At 44.2% G+C, this 24,024-nt stretch overlaps 3 protein-coding genes across 3 annotated transcripts; 2 read left to right on the top strand and 1 right to left on the bottom strand.

Moving 5' to 3' along the window:
* The first annotated feature begins 41 nt into the window (after nucleotides 1-41).
* On the top strand, nucleotides 42-7,730 carry fuca1 (alpha-L-fucosidase 1). Its single transcript, NM_001292711.1, is given in 8 exon segments — nucleotides 42-440; nucleotides 3,152-3,286; nucleotides 3,662-3,799; nucleotides 3,993-4,098; nucleotides 4,217-4,417; nucleotides 5,337-5,527; nucleotides 6,067-6,166; nucleotides 7,106-7,730. Coding segments are annotated over 8 exon segments (1,407 nt in total). The 5' UTR covers nucleotides 42-45; the 3' UTR covers nucleotides 7,247-7,730.
* Nucleotides 7,731-7,933: 203 nt separating this feature from the next.
* On the bottom strand, nucleotides 7,934-14,381 carry LOC103191209 (CD276 antigen). Its single transcript, XM_042338478.1, has 5 exons — nucleotides 14,327-14,381; nucleotides 11,295-11,367; nucleotides 10,045-10,395; nucleotides 9,380-9,667; nucleotides 7,934-8,387 (listed from the first exon to the last, which is right to left on the bottom strand). The coding sequence occupies exons 2-5, from the start codon at nucleotides 11,344-11,346 to the stop codon at nucleotides 8,155-8,157; spliced, it is 924 nt and encodes a 307-aa protein (XP_042194412.1). The 5' UTR covers nucleotides 11,347-11,367; nucleotides 14,327-14,381; the 3' UTR covers nucleotides 7,934-8,154.
* Nucleotides 14,382-21,859: 7,478 nt separating this feature from the next.
* Nucleotides 21,860-22,303, top strand: pnrc2 (proline-rich nuclear receptor coactivator 2). Its single transcript, XM_007912180.1, has one exon. It carries the CDS (start codon nucleotides 21,860-21,862, stop codon nucleotides 22,301-22,303), a length of 444 nt encoding a protein of 147 aa, XP_007910371.1.
* Nucleotides 22,304-24,024: the final 1,721 nt, after the last annotated feature.

Consider the following 24,024-nt stretch of genomic DNA (forward strand, 5'->3'; position numbering starts at 1 on the left):
ATTGTTGCCATTTCCCTTTGGCTGCAGTTTCAGGAAGTGGGAGAGATGGTGATGGAGGCTGTGAGGACCTGGAGGAGGTGGTCCTGGTCCTGGTCCTGGTGGTGGGTGTGGGTGTGGGTGTGGGTGACCCTGTGGCCGGGGACTGCCCCTCACCCCAGTTACACCCCGGACTGGGCGAGTCTGGACGCCCGACCCTTACCGGAGTGGTACGACGAGAGTAAGATCGGGGTCTTCCTGCACTGGGGGGTGTTCTCGGTGCCCAGTTACCGGAGCGAGTGGTTCTGGTGGGACTGGGAGGGTCTGCACAGCCCCGACATCCTCACCTTCATGGAGCGCAACTACAAGTCCGGCTTCACGTACCCCGACTTCGCTTCGCAGTTCACCGCCGAGTTCTTCGATCCGGACCAGTGGGCAGATTTGATCCAGGATTCCGGAGCCAGGTCACTAATCATCATCATCATCATCACCATCACCATCATCATCATCATCACCGTATTGATATTAGTAATATTGTTATTCATCTGAGTCCTGTATCTCAGTGGTTAGAGCACTCGCTTTGCGAGTGAGAGACCTGAGTTCAATCCCAGGCAGAGGGGGAAACCTCGGGCAAGTTTCCTTACTCCACACAGAGCCTAATAATAATCCCTCCAAAACCAAAAACAATAATAAATTGGTCATTTTCAATCCGCGACTGTTTGTGGGACATTGCTGTGCGCAATCGGCCGCCGCGTTCGCCCACAAATATACAGTCACTTCACTTTACGGTGTGTTCTGTGAAGCGCTTTGGGACGTCCTCTCCCGACGTGAAAAGCACTATATCAAATGCGAGGATTATTGTTATTATTATAATGATCCTCGCGTTGGATGCAGCGCTTCTCGCGTCTCCGAGACGTCCCCAAAAGCGCTTCGCGGAACAACACGCCGTGGAGCGAACTGACCGTACGTTTGTGGGCGAGCGCGGCGGCCGATGGCGCGCAGCGTTGTCCCGCAGACGGCCGCGGATTGAAAACGGCCAATTTATTATGGTTTGGGGTTTCGGAGGGATTATTATTAGGGCTCTGTGTGGGGTAAGGAAACTTGCCCGAGGTTTCGCCCTCTGACGGGGATTGAACCCGGGTCTCTCGCTTCCTGCCGCTGAGCGACAGGACTCCTGTGATGTATTAAGAGGCGTAAAGAAACCTCCGTTGCAAATGCAGTCGAGCAGCTAGCTCAGGGCGATGATAATATAATAATAATAATAATAATAATAATAATACTCTTTGCATTTGAGACGTCGCAGATATGTGAAAAGATTGCAATTGCATAGATTATGTTGTTGTTGTGGCGGGACGATGACCCACAATGGTAACAACAGCAACAACTTGCAGTTGCAGTGGAGCTCTCGCAGCAAGTTGTTAGCTCTGCGTCGCTGTTAACACGGGCTGTGCTGGGTGGTGTTTGCGTTGGCGCACCGGCTGTAGCTGTACGAGGCTCCAGTTTGTTTCATGTTGCGGTGAACCCGTGATCCCGATCCACAAAAACGTGGAATAACATGGGCTTCAGTGTCGCTCCTGCACCTGAGATCCCCAACCAAGTGATGGGTGGTCCAGCGGGAGGATGGAATGGCTCCATGGGCAGATGGATGGCTCAATGGTATTCAACTCCAAGCTTAGCTCATCCATTGGCTTAGCTACTCTTATCCCATCCCTCCATCTCCCCCCACCCCCATCACCACCCTGTTTTCAACAGCAAAAGTACAGTCGGTGCAATTTACAATATATCACGTGAAGCGCACAAGTTGCTTTGAAAGCAATATTTAAAGTAGTTCCTGGTTGGGGTTTGAGGGTGTGAAGAGTAAATACTTTACAGTACACTAGAATATACAGCACAGAAACAGGCCATTCGGCCCAACTGGTCTGTGCCGGTGTTTATGCTCCACATGAGCCTCCTCCTGCCCTTCCTCAACTAAACCTTCAAGCATAACCTTCTATTCCTTTCTCCCTCATACAACAACAACAACAACTTGGATTTATATAGTGCCCTCCACGCCGGACGGCGTCTCAGAGCGCTTTACAGTTACAGATCCCGGGACCGAGCCAGGGGGTACCTATCTATCATGTACCTATCTCGCTTCCGCTTAAATACATCTATGCTATTTGCCTCAACAACTCCTTGGTGGTAGCATGTTCCACATTGGTGACTATTTTATATTGATGGCGTCTGGTTTTGATCTCCCCCACAAGTGGAAATATCTTCCCTGTGTCTACCCTATCCAAACCTTTTATCAGGTCACCCCTTACCTTCCTCTTTTCAAGAGAAAAGAGTCCAAGTATGTTCAGCCTTTCCTGATAAGTATAACCTCTCAGTTCTGGGATCATCCTTGTGAATCTCCTTTGCACCCTCTCCAGGGCCTCTACATCCCTTCTATAATATGGGGACCAGAACTACACACAGCATTGTAAGTGTGGTCTAACCAAGGTTCTACAGAAGTTCACAATAACTTCTCCGCTTTTCATTTCTGTCCCTCTAGAAATGAACCCCAATGTCAGATTTGCTTTTTTTTTATGGCCTTATTAATCTGCGTTGCTATTTTTAGTGAATTGTGTATGTGTACCCCTGGATCCCTTTGCTCCTCTACCCCATTTAGGTTTTTGTTTTTCGGAATGTTTGTGACTTGAGCAGTGAAGTTGCCATTGGAAATAAAACATTGCAAAAACATCACTTGGTGCTTTAACGTAATGCAGTTGAGTGCAGTTGTTTTTTAAAAAAAACAGGATACGGAGAGAAATTGTTGCTACTTCCTTTGCCTACAGTTTCAGGAGGTGCAAGAGGCGATGGAGGCTGTGAGCTAGTGGTGTGCGTGTGTGTGTGTGTGCTTGTGGCCAGGGTTTGATGCTGATCCCAGCTATAAACCAGACTGGGAGAGTCTGGACGCGAGACCCTTACCCATGTGGTGTGATGAGAGCAAGTTGGGCACCCTCCTCCGTTGGGATGTGTACAGTCAGCGCACATTACAGTGTGTCACGTGAAGCGCTGTGAGATAGCGTTCTGGCACAAAATCAAACGCAAGGATTTATGGTGACGCGGATCAGTTGAGAAACTTGGAATTTCCCCAAATTATATAATGTTCCTTTTAACTCTGTGATCACCGTCTGTCTTTGCTGTGCTCTAGGTACGTGGTTCTGACGAGCAAACACCATGAGGGATTCACCAATTGGCCATCCCCTGTGTCCTGGAATTGGAACTCAGTTGACACAGGGCCTCATCGAGACCTGGTAGGAGACCTGGCAACTGCAGTACGAAAACGGTTGGTATGACCCATTCCTCGTCGGCAGCTACCGTGGCTGTATGTTCTCCCCCAGTAGAGGGCGGTACGTTAAATTTCATGGAAAACTGGCAAGATTTGGGATAAATAAATGGGTTACCAAAGTGGAGCCAATTCATGATTTATTGAGTACTCCGCATGAAAACTTTGGAATATACCTACTTACTCTTTCAAGAGAAGTGAGCAGGCTGATCGATCGTTTGGCTTTCAACACGTCCACTTTCATGTCTATTATTTTAATGCAATCGCTGTAATATTGTATTAACATTGACCACGAGCTCTTTGCAACGTTTGGTCACTGTTTTCAAATGTAATAAACAAGGCCTTTCTTTTTAATGTATTCTTTTGCTGAAACAGGAACATCCATTATGGAGTGTATCATTCGCTGTTGGAGTGGTTTAACCCACTGTATATGAAGGACAAAAAGAACAATTTCAAGACTCAGGAGTTTGTCATGAGGAAAACTATGCCGGAGCTGTACGAATTGGTCATGAGGTAATCCATACAATTGTCGTCTAAACTCTTAAGTTAATAATAATAATTAATTAATCATTACATTTGGTGCAGTGCCTTTCATGTCAAAGCGCTTCACAGGCCATACTGTAAAGTCTAGTGACTGTTTTTTTAAAAACTATATAGTTTTACTCAATACTCTGTGAATAAGTGGGAATGTATTTGCTTCCCACAGGTACAAACCAGAGATAATCTGGTCAGACGGAGATTGGGAAGCACCAGATTCCTATTGGAATTCCACTGAATTTCTGGCCTGGCTTTACAACTACAGCCCTGTTAAGGTGTTTAGTAATTCTATTGATGCCTGACTTGCCTGCGAGATGCATTCGGTTCTGTTGCCGTCCGTTTCTGTTCCTGCACTGGCAAAAGTATCTGATGTTCCGCTCTCTCTGTGGCTAGGATACGGTGGTGACCAATGATCGCTGGGGCGTTGGCTGCCGCTGTAAACATGGCGGATTCTTCAACTGTGATGACAAATACAGTCCATCCAAACTGCAGAACCACAAGTGGGAAATGTGCACCTCGATCGATAAGAGATCGTGGGGATATCGCAGAAACATGAAGCTGAATGAGATGATGGACCTTCCGACCATTCTCAGTGTACGTGTATACTTTCAGCACCTTGGGACCTCCTCCCGACGTAAAAGGCGCTATACAATGTAATGTGTTGTTGTTGTATACTTGCTATACAAGTGAAAATTGTATTCCATTGTAATTAACGCAATCCATGACAGTTTGTGGGACGCTGCTGTGCGCAATTGGCTGCTGCGTTTCTCCCACAAAATATACAGTCAATCCACTTTACAATATATTCTGTGAAGCGCTTTGAGATGTCTCGACGATGTGAAAAGCCGCTGCATCAGACACAAGCATTCTTATTTACTATTTAGTATCATGCGATTATTCAGTCGTAATTAATGAGAACAAAGCAAATCTAAATTAATCCATGGCCCGGATTTAACGTGAAAGCTTGTTGCGGTATGAGTATACATTGGAAAAACATAACATGTCTTTGTTCCTACGCTAAGGATTGAGGCAGTTGATTTACCACAAAATAAGTCTTTAAGATTTGCTCCTCCTGCCAATTGCCTCCAGTCTGCTTGTACTTTATCTGTACTAGCTTTCTGAACTTCCATGCATTGAATGTTGTGAGACAGTGAATATGCTGGTGGCTGGATCCAGGATTAAGTTGTGTTTGTTTCTATTCGTAGAGTTCTCCGCTCCACCATCGGTGGCCGTGCCTTAAGCCACTACGCCCCGAAACTCTGGAACTCTCTCCCTCAATCCCTCTGCCTTGCCCACTCCCTCCCTCCCTCCCCACCTTCAAATCCCGCCTAAAGACCTTCCTTATTGATCGGGCTCACGATCACCGCACCCGTCTCTCTCCCCCCACTGGCTCAGTGTCAGACTCCGCCACTGTCAAGCGCTCTGGGACGCTATCCTGCGTGAAGGGCGTTGTGTAAATGCAAGTTGTTGTTATTCCTGGTCTTGGCTTTATCAAAGTTCTATCATCTTGCAGAGCTTAATGGACACCATCAGTTACGGAGGGAATTTTCTGCTCAACATTGGTCCGACCAAAGAAGGCACCATCGCTCCTGCATTCCAACAATCACTACATGGTCTAGGACAGTGGTTGCGTGTTAATGGCGAAGCTGTGTACGCGTCGAAACCCTGGCGAGTGCAGCAGGAGAACTCAACGGATAGAGTGTGGTAAATAACAATAATAATCCTTGCACTTCATACAGAGCCTCATCAAGTCTTTGAGACGCCTCAACACGCTTCACAGAATATAGCGTAAAGTGAATTGACTGTAGATTTTGTGGGCGAAACGCAGCAGCCAATTGCACACAGCAGCGTCCCACAAGCCGTCGTGGATCTGTTTCATGTTAAACATAAATATATAGAGAGTTCTACTTCAGAACACAAGGCATACTCTATCATGCATCATAAACACTTGAACGCTTTGTAGGGATTGGGGCAGGAAGCACCGAAATTATTCTTAAACTTGTAGCTTCTTGGTCGCTGTTATACATCAGTAAGCTTGGGGTCACTATTCATCTCTGGAGAAAAATTCTTTGCTATAAATGATGAAATCGAACCGTTCACTAATCTTTTTCTTAGAATAATAAAAAGGATTAACAGGATAGCGAGTTATAGGTAAGCAAGACATACTTCATCATCTTGCAGTTCTCATATATCTAAGTGCTGTCTACTTCTGCTTCTTTAGTTGTGTTTCTCTTTGTTTCCAGGTACACCTCTAAAGGGTCAGCAGTCTACGCGACGTTTCTAAACTGGCCAGAAACAAATACTCTAACACTTCAATCACCGGAAGTCACATCAACAACCCAAGTAAGTGGATTCTATTTACTTTCTTTATCTGCTTTCTCTTTCACTTTCTCACCACTCCTCACCCCCCCCCCCCCACCCCTCTCTCCCCCCCCACACACACAAGATAATAAGGTAATAATCCTTGCATTTGATATAGCGCCTTATCATTGAGACGTCTCAAAGCTCTTCACAGGATATCCTGTAAAGTGAATTGGCTGTATATTTCAGGGGTGAAATGTGGCATCAAATTGCACACAGCAGTGTCTCCCAAACAATAGTGGATTAAGTGTTCTTATTATTATTAAAAAATGTTTTGAAGGAATTATTACCCACCTAAAAGCGATCCGACAATCGACTAACAAGCAGGTTCCTACTCGCTTCTGGGTAAACAGAGGCATGTGCGTGGAGTAAGGAAACTTGCCTAAGGTTTCGCCCCGCCCGGAAATCGAACCCAGGTACTCTCGCTATTAGGGTAGAAGGTGGCTTGATTGAGCAGTGAGAAACATATGGAATTAAAAACCTTGCGTGGGTCACATGTCTTAGTGGCTTGTGCGTGGATTGTGAAAAGAACTGGCTCAACGAGCCAATACCCTGTTCTGTTGTGTGTTGTTCTGTGGAGTCCTGTGGCTCAGTGGTTAGAGCACTCGCTTTGCAAGCGAGAGACCTGAGTTCAATTCCAGGCAGAGGGCGAAACCTTGGGCAAGTTTCCTTACTCCACACAGCGCCTAATAATAATCTCTCCAAAACCAAAAACAATAATAAATTGGTCATTTTCAATCCACGACTGTTTGTGGGACATTGCTGTGCGCAATTGGCTGCCGCGTTCGCCCACAAATATACAGTCAATTCACTTTACAGTGTGTTCTGTGAAGCGCTTTGGGACGTCCTCCTGACATGAAAAGCGCTATATCAAATGCAAGGATTATTATTATTATTATTATCGTTGTTGTTGTTGTTCAGGTGACGATGCTGGGAGTCTCACAACCTCTGAAATGGAGTCACTCTTCACCTAAAGGCATCTCGATCATGCTCTCCTCCCTTCCCTGGCCCACACTTCCTTCACGGCTGGGCTGGACGGTGAAACTGGAAGGCGTTTTCTAAGCGAGAGAAGCGATTCCTGCAGCGAAACGCTTTGTGGGATCTTCCCTTTGCCTTTGATAATGTGTTACATCGTTAGAATTGCTACAGCATCACCTGTGGTTGTTGGGTTCTGAACTCTGTGGGATTTGGCTTAATCTGGAACTCTGTATTACATTCTTATGACATTATATTACAAGGTATTACATTGATTGAGGGAGGTGATGTTACGATAAACATATTTGGTAGAGGGCCTGAGCTTTTTTTTCTCCAAAAATGATTGTAAAATTAATTGCTCAATGAAGGAGTATGATTTAAGGATTATGCAACATGTTATGTACTGTGATGTTCCTCACCCCCACCTTAAGACTTACCTCATTGACCATATCAATTGACATAAAGGGCTGATCTTATTGTTTATTCACTGGAAATACTTACAGAGATAAAAAATTTGACCATGTGTATTGCTTGCTGATAATTCTAAATAAATCTAATCTAGTTGAACCGCATTATATAACGCTTCATTATTACATGAAAGACCATGGAATAGGTAGCTGGTGTTTTTAAGTGAGCCAGCCTTGTTTAATTGTGTGCTTTTTAATAAAAATACAACAATACAAATTTTCCATTTAAAGGAGTAAGATTTCATGAGTAAAAAAAAACTTTTTAAAAAAATATAGATATTGAAATAAATAGTTTCTTTCTTGCCTGCAAAAAAGACTGTTTAGGTTGGTTGGAATTCTTTCTAGTAATAAAAAAGGACAAGGGTTGCAAAACAGAGAAAAACTTAGTTACTCTGTTCAAAAAGCCAAATGGTCTCCTTCTGTGCTGTGCAATTCCTTTGTTTCTATGATTCTGGTCACACAAGGTTTCTTGCTTTGGATTAGATCATAAGATCGCTTTGTGTCCCTGGAGCCAATTCATCCAAACAACTATAGAACATTTGGAAGTAAGAAGGATTTGTTGTAACTAGCAGTAAGTGGTGAAAAGATTTGTTTGTTTTGATGGCGTTTTTCATGTTCTAATAAGGTTCGATGCTTTGATAATAACGCTTTCACCAGAAATAAAATGACTGTAAATTCAATAAGCAGGAGAATAAGTGCAACTATCCACCGATTTCTTGCAACAGGGGATTCTGTTTTCTGTTTTGTTTCAGTTTTTACTTCTGTAAAACATAAAGGAAATTAATTTTATTCCATAATTGTGCTTTCAGTGCTGAATTTCAATTTTTAGTTTCACATAATAGAATTTTAAAAAAAACATTGGCTATAATAACTTGAACCTAATTGCGAGATTCCACATTAAATACAGTAAAACTCATATAAGTCTTTATAAATCGTATGATAACCTAAGAAGTACAAACCTCATTCAATTTCCAGTAAAAAACACTTAGATTTCTTTGTACTAATACTAATTGTATTAATCATCCTCTTATCTTGGCCTCCCTAAGCCTCTAGTACTCTCGCAATTACCAGCTGCATTGAATTGGGGGAAATGTAATCTTGACTTGTTAAAAAAAACTTTATTTCAATGTGATTCTAAACTTAGAAACAGAAACCCCACCATGTGCCTAAATAGCCCCAGAAATCAGATCCAACTAGCTAATTGTGGTAATGAAAATAATATTATTTAAATTTGAACATCTGTTGACAATAATGGTGAAACAATAGATATTTTATATACCAGCTTTCATGAAACATGCTATATAAATGTAAATTTTTTTAAAAAAAAAGAGGCTGTTGTGAAATAGGCGAGAGAGGGTAGAAGGTGAAAGGAATTTTGTGAGAGAGTTCCAGAGACCGGGGGCAGAAGTAGGAGAAGAGGGATGGGAAAGGATTGCAAAGATGGCCAAAATTGTGCAGTGATGTGAAAGCGAGGATGAGATTCTTAAAGTTGTTCCCCTCTGGTACTCGGAGCCAGTGGAAGATAGGATGAGGTTATAATAAAATAATAATAATCATCCTTGCATTTGATATAGCATTCATGTCGTCGAGACTTCCCAAAGCGCTTCACAGAATACACTGTAAAGTGTACTGACTGTATGTTTTGTGGGCCAAATGTGTACGCAGAGCGACAACAGAGTAGAGGAGAATTTGCAGCCGTGCATTGGGAGGTGGAGGGATTCACGTATTGCAGAGTACAGGTAAACTAACTCACCTGAAGCAAAAACAAATATCCTGGAAAGAGATTGCTCCAAGGCATCATTTCTTATTCTGAATGTGAAGTTCAAAGAGTCTGCACTGCTTTCACCAATTTCCAATGTGCTATGCACTGAGTATAGGCCGTCTGCATTTTTTTCGAAGAAAGTATTCGCTTGGAAAGAAATATCCTTGTGTTGTTCATCGAACCAGGAAACAACAGCTTGAGGGAAGCCTTGGGATTCGAATCGGAAAAGTGTTGCATTTGTTCCTAATTCGATTACTAAAACGGGTTCCTTGTAGTATGCTGAGGAATAGAAGAACTGACTTTAGATACAAGCAGTGATAGTGAACTTGGAAATATTCTCATGACAAATGTTATACTTATAATGCATTATACAAAGCCCTCCATGGCCTCGCCCCATCCTACCTCTGCGAATTCTTAACCCCCTACCAACCCGCCCACTCCCTCCGCTTATCCTCAAAAGGTGTTATTATTATTAAATCCTCAAAAGCAGGGACCCTTATAAAAGCCAGTGGGTATGAGAACATTTACAGATTTTACTTTACTGATAGTTGCACATTGAAGACACTTAATTCCCAGCCCCAAACCAAACGACATTGTATTGATATAATGTCCGTCGTGCAGAAGTAATGTCTCAGAGAGCTTGAAGAAGCATGTACCTGCGAATTTTACAGAGATTATTCCATTGGCGTCTGCCTGTTTAGTGCTGACGAAACACATGTACTTTCCGCTGTCCTCTGGTCTCACTCCTTCGAGTTTCAATGAAGCATTTCCCCGTTTAATCTCCTCCGGGAAGATACTGGCGCGCCCCGTGTACCGATGACTCTGTTTACTGAGCTGCTCTTTGTTGTAGTAATAACTATGAACCACCTCATTTGTGTCATCCCGTTGCCAGGTGATAACGATGCCCTCTGTAGACATTGCACTGGGAGTAAAACTGCATTGCAGGACTGCGTAATGGCCGTGGATAACAGTTACTGGTTCTCTTGGGACGTGGACTTCAAATCCAGCTGTGGACACATTACATTGATGATCTGTGTCAGTACATGGTATTAGTCAGTAAAGCACATGTCCCTTCGTTGGGTATTTCAATTTGAAACGCACATGGGAGGGGAAGGGAGGGGAATGGGGGGGCAGTGGGTGGTCACCTTCCCCAACCCCCCCTGGCTCTTCCCCCTCCCCCCAGCTCGGTCCCGGGATCCGTTACTGTAAAGCGCTCTGAGACACCGTCCAGCGTGGAGGGCGCTATATACATCCAAGTTGTTGTTGTTTGTTGTTGAAGTGATTGACAAATTTTAGTTCAGGGAAATGGTAGTTGACCAGGACACCAGGGGAAACTCCCTTCTCTTTTCGAATAGACCTTGATACCTTTAATTGAAATTAAATTACTTTAAACCATGGTTTTCCCCCTCCTCCATGGTTTCCCCCCTCAGGTTCTTAAAAGAAACCCACACCCAGGAAATTTTCAATAACAAGTGCTGTTTCACAAGAATTATTTTTGATGTAAGCACATGCCAGGTAAATATCATTGAAAAGTTTAGGGTAATTTGTTAGGAGTTTTCCATCAATAACATACAGTAAGTCATCACTTCAACAACAAAATTTGCCTTTATATAGCTCAGTTCATGAGGGCTCGCGTCCTAAGGGGTAAGAGTTAGTGAAGAGTTTTCTGAGTGAGAAGTTAAGCATAAATATAACTACATAAATAAATGCGGACGTGATATTGACAACATGATGACTTAAGTGGTAATGACAAGTTAATGCAGGGTTGAGTTATCAGTTTACTATAGTAACTCACCCACAATTACACATCCACGCTTACAACAGAATAGCCTAAACAGGGGTCTTCTGTAATACTCAAATAAAACAGGTCTAAAGGGAATGTAAAGTACCAAACTGAGATACTTACCAGCCATTAAACTGAAGCCAAATGTAACGAAAACACCCAGAAGATTTTTCATCACACTTTGTCTTTTGTCAACCTGTCAAGAAAAAGCACAACAATCCCTGGTCAAGACTGAATCATAGAATCATAAAATCGTACAGCGCAAAAAGAGGCCATTCGGCCCATCGAGTTTGTGCCGGCTCTTTGGAAAGAGCAGTGTAATGTCAATCCCACTCCCCAGCTCCTTCCCCATAACCCTGCAAACCTGTCCTCCTCAAATACCCGTCCACTGTGTTCTTACCATTCTACCATTTTTACCATTCTACCCATTTTACCATTCTGTCTATGTCTTCCTGCAGTTGGCTACTAACCTTCTCACTGTTTACCACCCTAACTAACTTGGTGTCGTCCGCAAACTTGGAAATGGTACTTGCTATACCCAAGTCCAGATAATTTATGTATATTAAGAAGAGCAGTGGTCCTAATATCGACCCCCGGAAACCCCACTGTACTTCCCTCCAATCAGAAAAGCTGCACAATGACTAATGAGAAAGACCCTGAACTCACTTCATTACCCATTTTATTACCCACTGGGACTGGCTGACTCAATCACAAAACTAGATACATGAGACAAGGGGGCTGAAAATACAGGTTTGGTAATTATATTATCAATAATACCTAGTATTAATAATAAAGGGTTGTACTGTACAATCCCAACATTCAAATCTCCAGATTCAAATTACAGTTTAGTTTCAGGGACAAACCTTCATAACGTGATTTTATTCAGGCTTGACTATTACTTGTTGGCCTCCCCAATTCCTCCTTCCACAGGCTGCAGATCATCCAAAACTCTGCAGCCCATGTCCTCTCTCGCACTAGGCTCCGCGACCCTATCACCCCCCATCCTCGCCCAACTCCACTGGCTTCCCATCACACAGAGGATACAGTTAAAGATCCTGGTCCTCACCTTCAAAGTCCTCCATGGTCTTGCATCCCCTACCTTTGCAACCTCCTAATCCCCTACCATCCTGCCTGCTCCCTCCGCTCAGCGGGCTCCAGCCTGCTTCACGTCCACTGCCTCGCTCGCCCCTTCTGCCACTCTGCCCCCACCCTCTGGAACTCCATCCTGCAGTCCCTCCATCTTGCCCTCTCCCTTACCACCTTCAAAATCCATCTCAAGACCCTCCTCTTCGACTGTGCTTTTGATCTCCCTGCTTCCCCCACTACCCTCCGCCCTCCTCGACCCTGACACCCAGCTTGGGTCCGTAACTCTGTCTTTCCAGCACCATAGGATGCCCTCCCGACGTGAAAAGCGCTTTACAAATGTAATTTTGTTGTAGTTGTTGTTGTAGTCCAAAGTTCCCTTGGGTATGTTAGGGGATATTGCTGTTTGTGGGAAAGTTACAGAAAGTACATAGCCACAGAACAGTTATTGAAATAACATATTAATAATCCTTGCATTTGATATAGCACTTGATCATGTCTTGGAGATGTCTCAAAGCGCTTCATAGAATTTACTGTAAAGTGAATTAACTATATTTTGGGGGCGAAACGTGGCAGCCAATTAGACACAGCAACATTGCACCAACAGTGGTGGATTGAGTGTCTGTGCACTGACTGACTGACTGTCAGTCGAATTCAAGATCCTCATCCTCACCTACAAGGCCATTCCCGGCCTCGCTCCCTCCTACCTCTCCGACCTACTATCCCCCTACCTACTTGTCCGTACCCACCGTTCCTCCGGCTCCGGTCTGCTCCACATCCCCCGCCCCAACCGCCCTACCATCGGTGGCCGGACCTTCAGCCTCTCAGCCCCGAGGATCTGGAACTCCATCCCCCAGTGCCTTCGCCGCCTCCTCCCTTTCCTCCTTCAAGTCCCGTCTCAAGACCTTTCTGTTTGACCGTGCCTTCAGCTCCGCTCTTGACTCTCTACCCCCTCCTCGCTCCCTCCCTCCCCTCCCCTCACCCTGACCATTTCCCCCCAATGCTCGGGTCCTGACCCAACTGTACAGCGCCTCGGGACGTCCTCCCAACGTGAAAGGCGCTCAATAAATGGAATCTTGTTGTTGTTGTTGTTGTTGTTGTCACACAGCACTTCCCCACAATACAAAGCTCAACATCGCACAATACAGAGAGGCCACAGTGAGCACAACCACAACATATTTCAGGGAACCGACTCCACAGAGAAGAAACACCACCAACCTGTGTAATGGCTTAATCTCCCGGTGCGGTCCTGTGTGTAGTGACTGGAAGGGGTTTGGCTCTCTTATACTGTTATTTATGGGCAGGACATGAGCAGGACATGCGTGATCTATTACCTCGTGTCCTTTGCTGTATTCAATGATACAAATATCACGTTTAGTTTCGTGTCCATAAATAGACTATGATTCATAGGTTATTTGCATTGTGTTGGACCAGAAACGTCCTGCCTTCCCGTACCTCCCTCACCGGTGTAATACTATGAAACTGATACCGTAAATTGTGTCAACAGTTTATAGGTTTTTTTAAAAAGAATACCCTTGGCTTTCCCGCCCCTTCCCACGGGCTTTACAACTGGATGACATATCCAGCCTCAACATTAAATGGGCAGTGGGTGAGGATGAAAACAGATTGCAATGCCTGCCTAGAACATCACAGAAAAGGCAAACGCTCTTCATTCTTCTCAATAAGGTTACAGTTCAGAAAATGCACTCTTGAGTTCATTTGTGCCTTTAGGAAATTAAAAAAATGACTAAATGTGGAGTGAAACCCAGTCTTTTCCATGTATCGGTCTGTTTTTTTGTTGACAAGTTGGCAAAATACAAAGTGCAATGAGAAATCTGTTGGCTGTTCTGGTTACATTTGGCTTCAGTTTAACAGCTGATAAACATCTTAGTTTGGTGTTTATTGTTTCCTTCACACCTGTGTTTTATGAGTATATATTTATACTCATTATGACATTGTGTAAAGGTAAGTTGTCTGAGCTTTCTGCTACTCTTACAACTATAAGCGACAATCACTTTCTTTTCTGACAAATCACACAATATTGTTTGTTCATAACAGCAATATAAAATTACTTTGGTTGGTATAGCAGTCTCTGACCGAAACTCAATGCGATTATTTTTAAATATTGTTATATAATAAACTGAATGTCAGACTCTCTCTCTCACACACACACACACACATAGACACTCACACAGAGACAGACGCATAGACACATACACACAGACAGACACACACACAGACACACACATAGCCACTCACACAACATAGACGCTCTCACACACACATACACACCCAAACGAAGACACTCACACACACAGACACATAGACACTTACACACTCACACACACAGCACATAGACACACACACACACATAGACGTTCCCACACACACACACACATTCACACGAAGACACACAGACACATACACACATAGACACTCACACACAGAGACAGACGCATAGATACACACACACACACTCTCACACACAGACACATAGCCACTCACACAACAGACGCGCTCACACACACGTACACACCCAAACGAAGACACTCACACACACAGACACAGACACACACACAGCACATAGACACACACAATCACACACACACACACACGAAGACACTCACACGAAGACAGACACACAGACACTCACACACATACACACACACATAGACACTCACACACTGACACACACACATAGACACTCACACACATACACACACACATAGACACTCACACACTGACACACACACATAGACACTCACACACTGACACACACACATAGACACTCACACACTGACACACACACATAGACACTCACACACTGACACACACACATAGACACTCACACACTGACACACACACATAGACACTCACACACATACACACACAAATAGACACTCACACACTGACACACACACATAGACACTCACACACTGACACACACACAGACACAGACACAGCGATCGGGACCACTCACCTCCTCCTGAAGTCACCAACACATGTAGAGAAGCTGCAGCCCCTGAGGGCAGAGCCTCCCACACACACTGACATGTCAGAGGGATTTCCAGCCTCACTGTGTTGGCTGCAGTGTCTGTGCACTGACTGTCACAGAGCACTTCCCCACAACACAAAGCTCAACAGCGCACAATACAGAGAGGACACAGTGAGCACAACCACAGAGGGCTTCAGGGAACCGACTCCACAGAGAAGAAACACCACCGACCTGTGTAATGGCTTAATCTCCCGGTGCGGTCCTGTGTGTAGTGACTGTGAGGGCTTTGGCTCTCTTACACTGTTCATTGCATCAATACAACTGTGTTGGAATGTAAATACTGATGTCACTGAGGTTGTGACGTGTTGTTTCCAGTGATACCAATGTGGTTTGGTTTCTGTATCACAAATGGACTGATCCATCAAACACTTCCGACCAAAGAGCGAATGAGCAGAAACGTTTCTTTTCCCCACATCCGCCCCCGATTTAACACAACCTCTGCGACTGAGACCGCAAATTGCGCGTTGGATACTTGATTTAAATGAACACGAATCTTGAGTGTGAATCTTGAGAGTCTGGAACTGGAAACACGAGTGGAAATCCTATAATTGGTAGAACAGTTCGGATAAGTGCGGTGGCCCCATGGTCCCGCTCTCCCCATCACCACCTCTGTCTGTCCAGCGCCTCGGGACGTCTTCCCGACGTGAAAGGCACTGTACAAAGGTGGTGCTGTTGCTGTTGCTGTCGACTCACTTGATCTTTCTGCGACAATAAATGTCTTTACTGAAAAATCACACAGTATTGTTTGTTCGTAACACCAACAGCAGCAAATGACACTTGTATAGCAGCCTCTCACCGCAACTCAAATACGACTGCTTTTAAATATTATTATGTAATAAACTGTCTGTCAGGCGACACACACACACACAGACACACTTACACACACACACACACACTGACACACACACACACACACACTGACACATACTCACACACACACACACTGACACATAGACACTCACACACACACACAGATACTCACACACACACACAGACAGACACATAGATACTCACACACACACACACACACACACACATAGATACTCACACACACACATAGATACTCTCACACACACACACACACATAGATACTCACACACACATAGATACTCACACACACGCAGACAGACACATAGATACTCACACACAGACACACACACGTAGATACTCACACACACACATACATACAGACACGTAGATACACACACACACACATACAGACACATAGATACTCTCACACACACACACACATAGACACTCACACACACACATAGACACTCACACACTGACACACACACATAGACACTCACACACTGACACACACACATAGACACTCACACACTGACACACACACATAGACACTCACACACACACACACACAAATAGACACTCACACACTGACACACACACAGACACAGACACAGCGATCGGGACCACTCACCTCCTCCTGAAGTCACCAACACATGTAGAGAAGCTGCAGCCCCTGAGGGCAGAGCCTCCCACACACACTGACATGTCAGAGGGATTTCCAGCCTCACTGTGTTGGCTGCAGTGTCTGTGCACTGACTGTCACAGAGCACTTCCCCACAACACAAAGCTCAACAGCGCACAATACAGAGAGGACACAGTGAGCACAACCACAGAGGGCTTCAGGGAACCGACTCCACAGAGAAGAAACACCACCGACCTGTGTAATGGCTTAATCTCCCGGTGCGGTCCTGTGTGTAGTGACTGTGAGGGCTTTGGCTCTCTTATACTGTTCAATGCATAAATACAACTGTGTTGGAATGTAAATACTGATGTCACTGAGGTTGTGACGTGTTGTTTCCAGTGATACCAATGTGGTTTGGTTTCTGTATCACAAATGGACTGATCCATCAAACACTTCCGATCAAAGAGCGAATGAGCAGAAACGTTTCGTTTCCCCACATCCGCCCCCGATTTAACACAACCTCTGCGACTGAGACCGCAAATTGCGCGTTGGATACTTGATTTAAACGAACACGAATCTTGAGTGTGAATCTTGAGAGTCTGGAACTGGAAACACGAGTGGAAATCCTATAATTGGTAGAACAGTTCGGATAAGTGCGGTGGCCCCATGGTCCCGCTCTCCCCATCACCACCTCTGTCTGTCCAGCGCCTCGGGACGTCTTCCCGACGTGAAAGGCACTGTACAAAGGTGCTGTTGTTGCTGTTGTTGTTGACTCACTTGATCTTTCTGCGACAATAAATGTCTTTACTGAAAAATCACACAGTATTGTTTGTTCGTAACACCAACAGCAGCAAATGACACTTGTATAGCAGCCTCTCACCGCAACTCAAACACGACTGCTTTTAAATATGTTTAATTATTAATTATTATTTGTGACCTCCCCTACTTCCCCATGAATACGTTGTCACTTCAATCCGCGACTGTTTATGGGTCACTGCTGTGCGCAATTGGCTGCCCCATTTCACCCACAAGGTATACAGTCACTTCATTTTACAGTATATCCTGTGAAGCGCTTTGAAACGCCTCAAAGATGTAATTAGGCCCAATATCAAATGCAAGGATTATTATTATTACTCGCTATGGTTTCAGCCACTTCACCGCGAACGCCCAAAACTCCTTGCCTGAATCCCTCCGCCCTGCTCCCTCTTTACCCATTTTCAAATCGCAGCTGAAGTCTTTCCTCTTCGCCCGTGTCCACAATAGCCGCTGTTTCTTTTCGCAGCTCAGCTTCAAACTCTGCTATTGCTCAACTCTTTGACACTACCCTGCATAAAGGGCACCGGATGTGGTTATTGTATTGGTGCATCCTAAAGCATTTTCCTGAGTTTACTTTTTCAATCCCATGGAAAGTATTATATACTGTAGCTCTATAAAGTCACCTCCAGGCAGTCTCCTCTCAAGACTGAAAAGCCCTCGCCAGTCTAATTGTCGCTCATTCCTCTAGGACACAAAATAGCTTGCAACAGAAATGGCTCATTTGTGCCGTCTTTTGAGTACTGCAGCTTTGCAACTTAAAACAAAATTAGTTGAGGCAATCTATGCTTCAGTGCCGATGAAAGGAAAACTTAAATATTTGGAAAAAAATCTGAATTTTTTTACATTTATTTTATTTAAAGTGAAGGAGGTGGATTGCTGCCGTAAACAGTTTTTAGTGTATTTTTTTAAAAAAATGCCTTGCCTTTCCCTCCCCTTCCCACAGGCTTTACAACTGGAGGACATATCCAGCCTCAACTTTAAACGGGCCAATGGGCGAGGACGAAAACAGATTACAAATGCCTGCCTGCCTTCTGAGACAATAACAAGAAGGGAGAAGCCATTTTGTACGGCTGCGTGGAAGCAAAACAGAAGACAGCAACAGCAGAGCAGCAAACAGCACCGACCCGGAGATGGAGAGAAACCCACCCGCTGACAGACGCAAAACAGAGCGAGAGAGAGAGACACGCGGCACACGCACAACACAACACGACACACAACACACGCGCGAAGAGAGACTTTGCTGATCGTTGTAGAGTTTCGCTCCACAAGAATATATACACAGTCATTCGCTTTTAAAGTGTGTAGCGTGGGGAGCGCTTTGAGACGTCTCGGAAGACGCGACGAGGCCCTGTATGAAATGCAAGGATTGTTACAGGCTTCTCATCATCATCATCATTATATTATATTATATTACATTATTATTGATTATTATTGTAAAGAGTCAGAGTTGCCTTTGTTTAAAGCCCAGACTCGCACAGTCTGATTGACATTTGCAGGTGATTGACAGCCAGGGGGCGGGGCCGGGACCACCGCCTGACGCGATTGGTCGAGGGCCGAGTGGGCGGGGCGGAGGTGGGGGGGCGGGCGGGGGGTTGCGTAACGGGAGCCTGTGATTGGCTGGGCGGCGGGCGGAGCGAGATCTGATTGGCCGGGCCGGGGGGGGGGGGAGGGCGGAGTCTGCTAACGATCGCGGGATCCCATTGGCTGCGGGCGAGGCGGGGGGGGGGGTGGGCGGAGCTAAGGCGAGGGAGGGCGGGGCCGAGGTGCAGTTGGCAACATTGTTGCCCCAGGAACTGGTTACTTTGTCGCCGCCGCCCATCTGCTCTCAGACTGTTCACCCCCTCAACCATCTCAGGACCTCCTTCCCCTCCTCCTCCTTCCTCCTTCCTCCGTCTTCATCATCACCCCCTCCCCCCCCCCCCCATCTTTTTTCTCCCCCCCCCACCCTTTAAAATATACATTACAGTCTTTATTTTTTTCTCCTTTTCCCCCCTTCCTCCTCCCACCCTTTTTTTTTATTACCCCCCCTCTCCCCCCCCCCCAACCCCTCTTTTTTTTTCGCTGGACAATCGACGGGTTGTGTTTTTTTTTACCCCCCCCCCACCCCACCCCATCATCACCCCACCACCCCCACCCTGAGAGAGAGAGAGAGAGAGTCGGTGAGCAGGACATGTTAGATGTTTGTCTCTCTCTGTGTGTGTGTGTCTTTCTCCCTCTCGGCGCCATGTTCGATGGCGTCTCTCTTTCTTTCTTTCTCTCTCTCTCTCTCTCTCTTCTTTGTTCGGTCGCCACTTCCCGAACGCTTTCGTTCTTGTTTTTCTCTTCCATTTCCTCCCTCCCTCCCCCCCCCCTCTCTTTCTCTCTGGGTTTTTTTTCTCTCTCTCTTTCTCTCTCCAAATTTTCTTTCTCTTTTTATTTCTCTCCTTCCCTGTTTCCCCCCTCCCCCCACTCTCTCTTTATCTTTTGAATCTCTCGCCCCCCCCCTCCCCCCTCTCCTTTTTTTTCTCTTCATTTCTCTGCTGTTTTTCTTTCGTTTTCTCTCTCTGTTTTCTCTCGTCTCAGTTTTTCTTCCCCAATGTCCTCTTTCTCTATTTTTTCTCTTCACTTCCCTGTCCCCCCTCCCCCCCCCTCCCCCCCCATACACTTTCTCTCTCTTCCTGTTCCTAGGGTTCAACCTCTCAGCCCCCCCCCCCACAGTTTTTGCCTGTTGCTTTGTGTGTGTGTGGGGGGGGGTTGGGGGGGGGACAAGCTATTTGCATTGCACAAACCCTGTTTTTCTAAAAAAAAATCCACCACCAATGTTTGTTAAAGGCACTTTGAGACGTCTCGAAGACGCAATAAGGCTCTATGTCAAATGCAAGGATTATTATTATTATTTATTATTATTAAATGCCCCCCCCACCCCCCCACCCTCGGTCCACGGTTCTCAAAATAAAACATTTGCATCTTTTAATTCCTCCCTCCCCGAGCCGTCAACGAGCACAATTTCGTGGGGAAATTTGACTTAAGGGCATTTTTTAAAATCTTTTCTTTATTGTGATCTCTCCTCTCTCTCCTCCCCCCCCCCCAAGGCACTGGAAGTGACTGTGGCTTGTGTGACCCATGTTGTGCTCGGCCACGCGCTTACTTGCCACACTTCAGCTCATGCAAATTCCGAGTCGGGAAAAGTCATCAGAGACGACTGGAACTGGAGGATCTCCAAAAGTCTGGAATCGAAGTTCACTGGAAGCTTTGGATAAGGAGAAGGCTGACGATTTTAGGGATCTTTCAACGAAAAGGTACAGTAATGCGAATTTAAAATAAGGAACTCCACGTCAAATAATTGCACAAATTTAAATGGCACTAAACAGTTCTTATAATAATAATAATCCATGATTTGATATTATAGCATCTTATCAATATAATGAATACATTAATATATTAAAGTAAATTTACTGATTTTAAAAACTTTTAGTATATCTTTTGTAAATAGAATTTTTTTTTGCATTGTTCAGGAATGCCTTTAATTCTTTTTGCCTAGTTGATAATAAATAATAACAATCATCCTTGCATTTGAATGTAGTGCCTGATCACGTTGTTGAGACATCTCAAAGAACTTCACAGAATATACTGTAAAGTGGATTGACTGTAATATTTTGTGGACGAAATGCAGTTTGTAAATGAGTCCAGTCTGGTCTGTGCTGAGTCGGTTTATCTCATCCGGGACATGGTATATACGGTGGCCCCAACACCAATATGGTTTCTGCTATTGATTGTTCTCTACTGATCACCATTTGAAAAGCCAATGTGTGCTGGATAAGAAAGAAGCGTACACATAGTTACAGAGCTTTCGGATATTTTGTCTGAAAGTGCTCCAAGACTTGCGTATAAATGCAAAGTTGTTCTTGTTTGTTCAGAATATATGCAAATTAAATAAGGGGAGGGAGGCTTGATGTCACAGCTGCACACATTTTTAAAAGTCTCTAAATAGTTGTACTCACAAAATATGCAGTCAGATAGTTTTGCCCACAAAATATATAGTCCATTCACCTTACAATATATTCCTGTGAAGCGCTTTAAGACGTCTCAACGACGTGATCAGGCGCTATATCAAATGCAAGAATTATTATTATTGTAAATTTACTTCAGTGAACTAAGCTTAAGTACAGTGGAACTGTATGAGTGAATGGCTTCAGAATAAAGGGAAAATATTGTGGATCGATTGAATTGAGTAAAACAGTGTAGGTAAGTCTGGTGCGTTGGGATTTACTTTTTTTGTTCGTTTAATTTGCACAGGTGATAGTTTCTTTTTAGGCAAAGAAAATGGGAGGTGTTGAGAGATTAAACATTCCGATATCCCAGCCAAGCCATGGCACTGAGAAGAGAAACCAGCACTTAAGCGGCAGTAGCCGACAGAGAGGCAAAGACGAGAACCTTTACCACGTAAAAGCAACGCACAAGAAAGGCGAGAAGGGTCATGGCAGATACCCACTGATCTCCGAGACACGGCGGGCCGTGCAGAAGGAAGGGAAGAATATTATGCGCTTTGCTACTTACAATCAGAATTGGGAAGTGGCTCTGAGCAGCTCGAATACACTGTTTGCATCGCAGTCTGATCAAAATTATGCCGGAGCCAAGTTTAGTGAGCCGCCATCACCAAGTGTACTCCCCAAACCTCCAAGCCATTGGGTGCATGTTCCCTTGGAGCCTTCTGATCACAGGGAAATGGCCTTTCAGTTGAAGACCTTGCTTAAAGTGCAGGCGTAACCTATCTGCGGGTTAAATATGTAAGGACCATATATACCAGTGCTGGAAGCTAGCCATTTCCAAATCTATTTTTTAATACAGGAGCCATTGAAACCCTTTTGAGCACTGCCGATCACATAATGTTTCCATTCCAAGTTGAATGTCCCATTTGCTGGTTTTAGATTCAGTTTTGTGAAAACTGAGAACGAGTCCATTTTTATATCTGACAACGTCTACCCTAGTTCTCCCTCATTAAGATTGTAGCCCAGCATCGCTTGGGAGCTTCCATGCTTTGAATGCTGTGCAGTATGCAACAGAGGTTGGCTGGTTGTCGGCTTCCACTGCTATCCAAAAAAACACTTGAGACGACCCAAATTGTTTTGGGTGACTTTTTAAATTGAGCAAAAATGTTTTATCTGCAATTCCACCTTTTAACGAAAGCCGGTTCTCAACCGTTTAAATTTGACGTCAGAATGAACTTGAATTGAATTGGTCCTTCATGTTTAGCTAGCGAGATACGAGTTTACAACAAACATCCATCGTATAATAACACCCAGTGTATAAGGTGTTGACTGCACCTTGTCTACCAATGTGAATTGTGTTTCGTGGCCTTTTTGTGTTTCTAAATATTGTTGAGAAATGCAGTTTTTTTAAAAAAAAAGTTGCTCACCCACTGTGGCAAGTTAAAATATGCATGTCCAGTTTTATTGACTGAATGCGTACAATTTAGCAGCTTTTACTGAGCATTTTATGTTGCCAGTTGGTACAAAGAACCTTCAAAACATACCATTTTAGTACAAGGCTTCATTTTGTTTACATTTTGTTTTCTGTGTTTCTCCTGTAATGGACGCTTTTCCAAACCAAAACTGCTTTAAAACTGGATGTGCAGATTTTAGTTGATTTATGGTTTTGTCACTTGCCAAAAACTCTTGCGCGGAGGGAAATGGAATGGGTCGGGTTTTTTTGAGCTTTCATCTGTTGTGTAAAGGTTAAAGCTGGTTCAAACTAATGTGCAGGTTAGAAACTTATGGCCAGTTTCTATTTCAAAGACACACACTTACTGTGTAGAAAGAGCCATGTAAATAAGTGTAAAACTTGTAGCATATGTATATTTTAAAGCAGGACTTGCCTGCTGGATAAAGTATTTTAGTACAATAGCTAAATGTATAAACTGTGCCGGGTATTTTTTTGGCATGACGACAAAAAACCTAAGAATATTTTTGTTTTTTTTTAAAAAAAGGCAAAGCTTAACTGAAATGGATGATTTATTAAAAGAAAAATATTTCATGATGCTACATGCACTGTTTGTGCCCAGTGAGCTCGCATTGTGTTTTCAGATTAATAACTGGTTTAAATTGTCTTTGATGCAGGGATGAAAACAGACTGCAAGTTAAGAGAGTGGTGTTTTTTTTAAATATTTTTTTCAAACAAAAAAAGACAAAAAAAATTGAATATTGAGGCTGCTGCTTATCCTGTAATCCCCTTTTTTATTTTCAATGGATGGAAACAAGGTTTGATTGACACATAAAATTGATTGAATATAAATTTTCCAAATTGCTTATTTTGTGATGCTGGCCTTCGGAGGACTCAAACTTGTCCAGAGCTCTTCCCCCCCCCCCCCAAAAGATGATCAAATTAGGCTTTAGACTAGTAACAACTCTGCTGATGTCCTATTACATTTGTGTAATCTGTTTTTGATAGGCATCTGTGTATAGTGTGAGGTTCAATATCATTGTAGTGGG

The sequence above is a fragment of the Callorhinchus milii genome, unplaced genomic scaffold (assembly GCF_018977255.1).
Source record: "Callorhinchus milii isolate IMCB2004 unplaced genomic scaffold, IMCB_Cmil_1.0 Scaffold10, whole genome shotgun sequence".
In the NCBI taxonomy this organism is placed as follows: Eukaryota; Metazoa; Chordata; class Chondrichthyes; order Chimaeriformes; family Callorhinchidae; genus Callorhinchus; species Callorhinchus milii.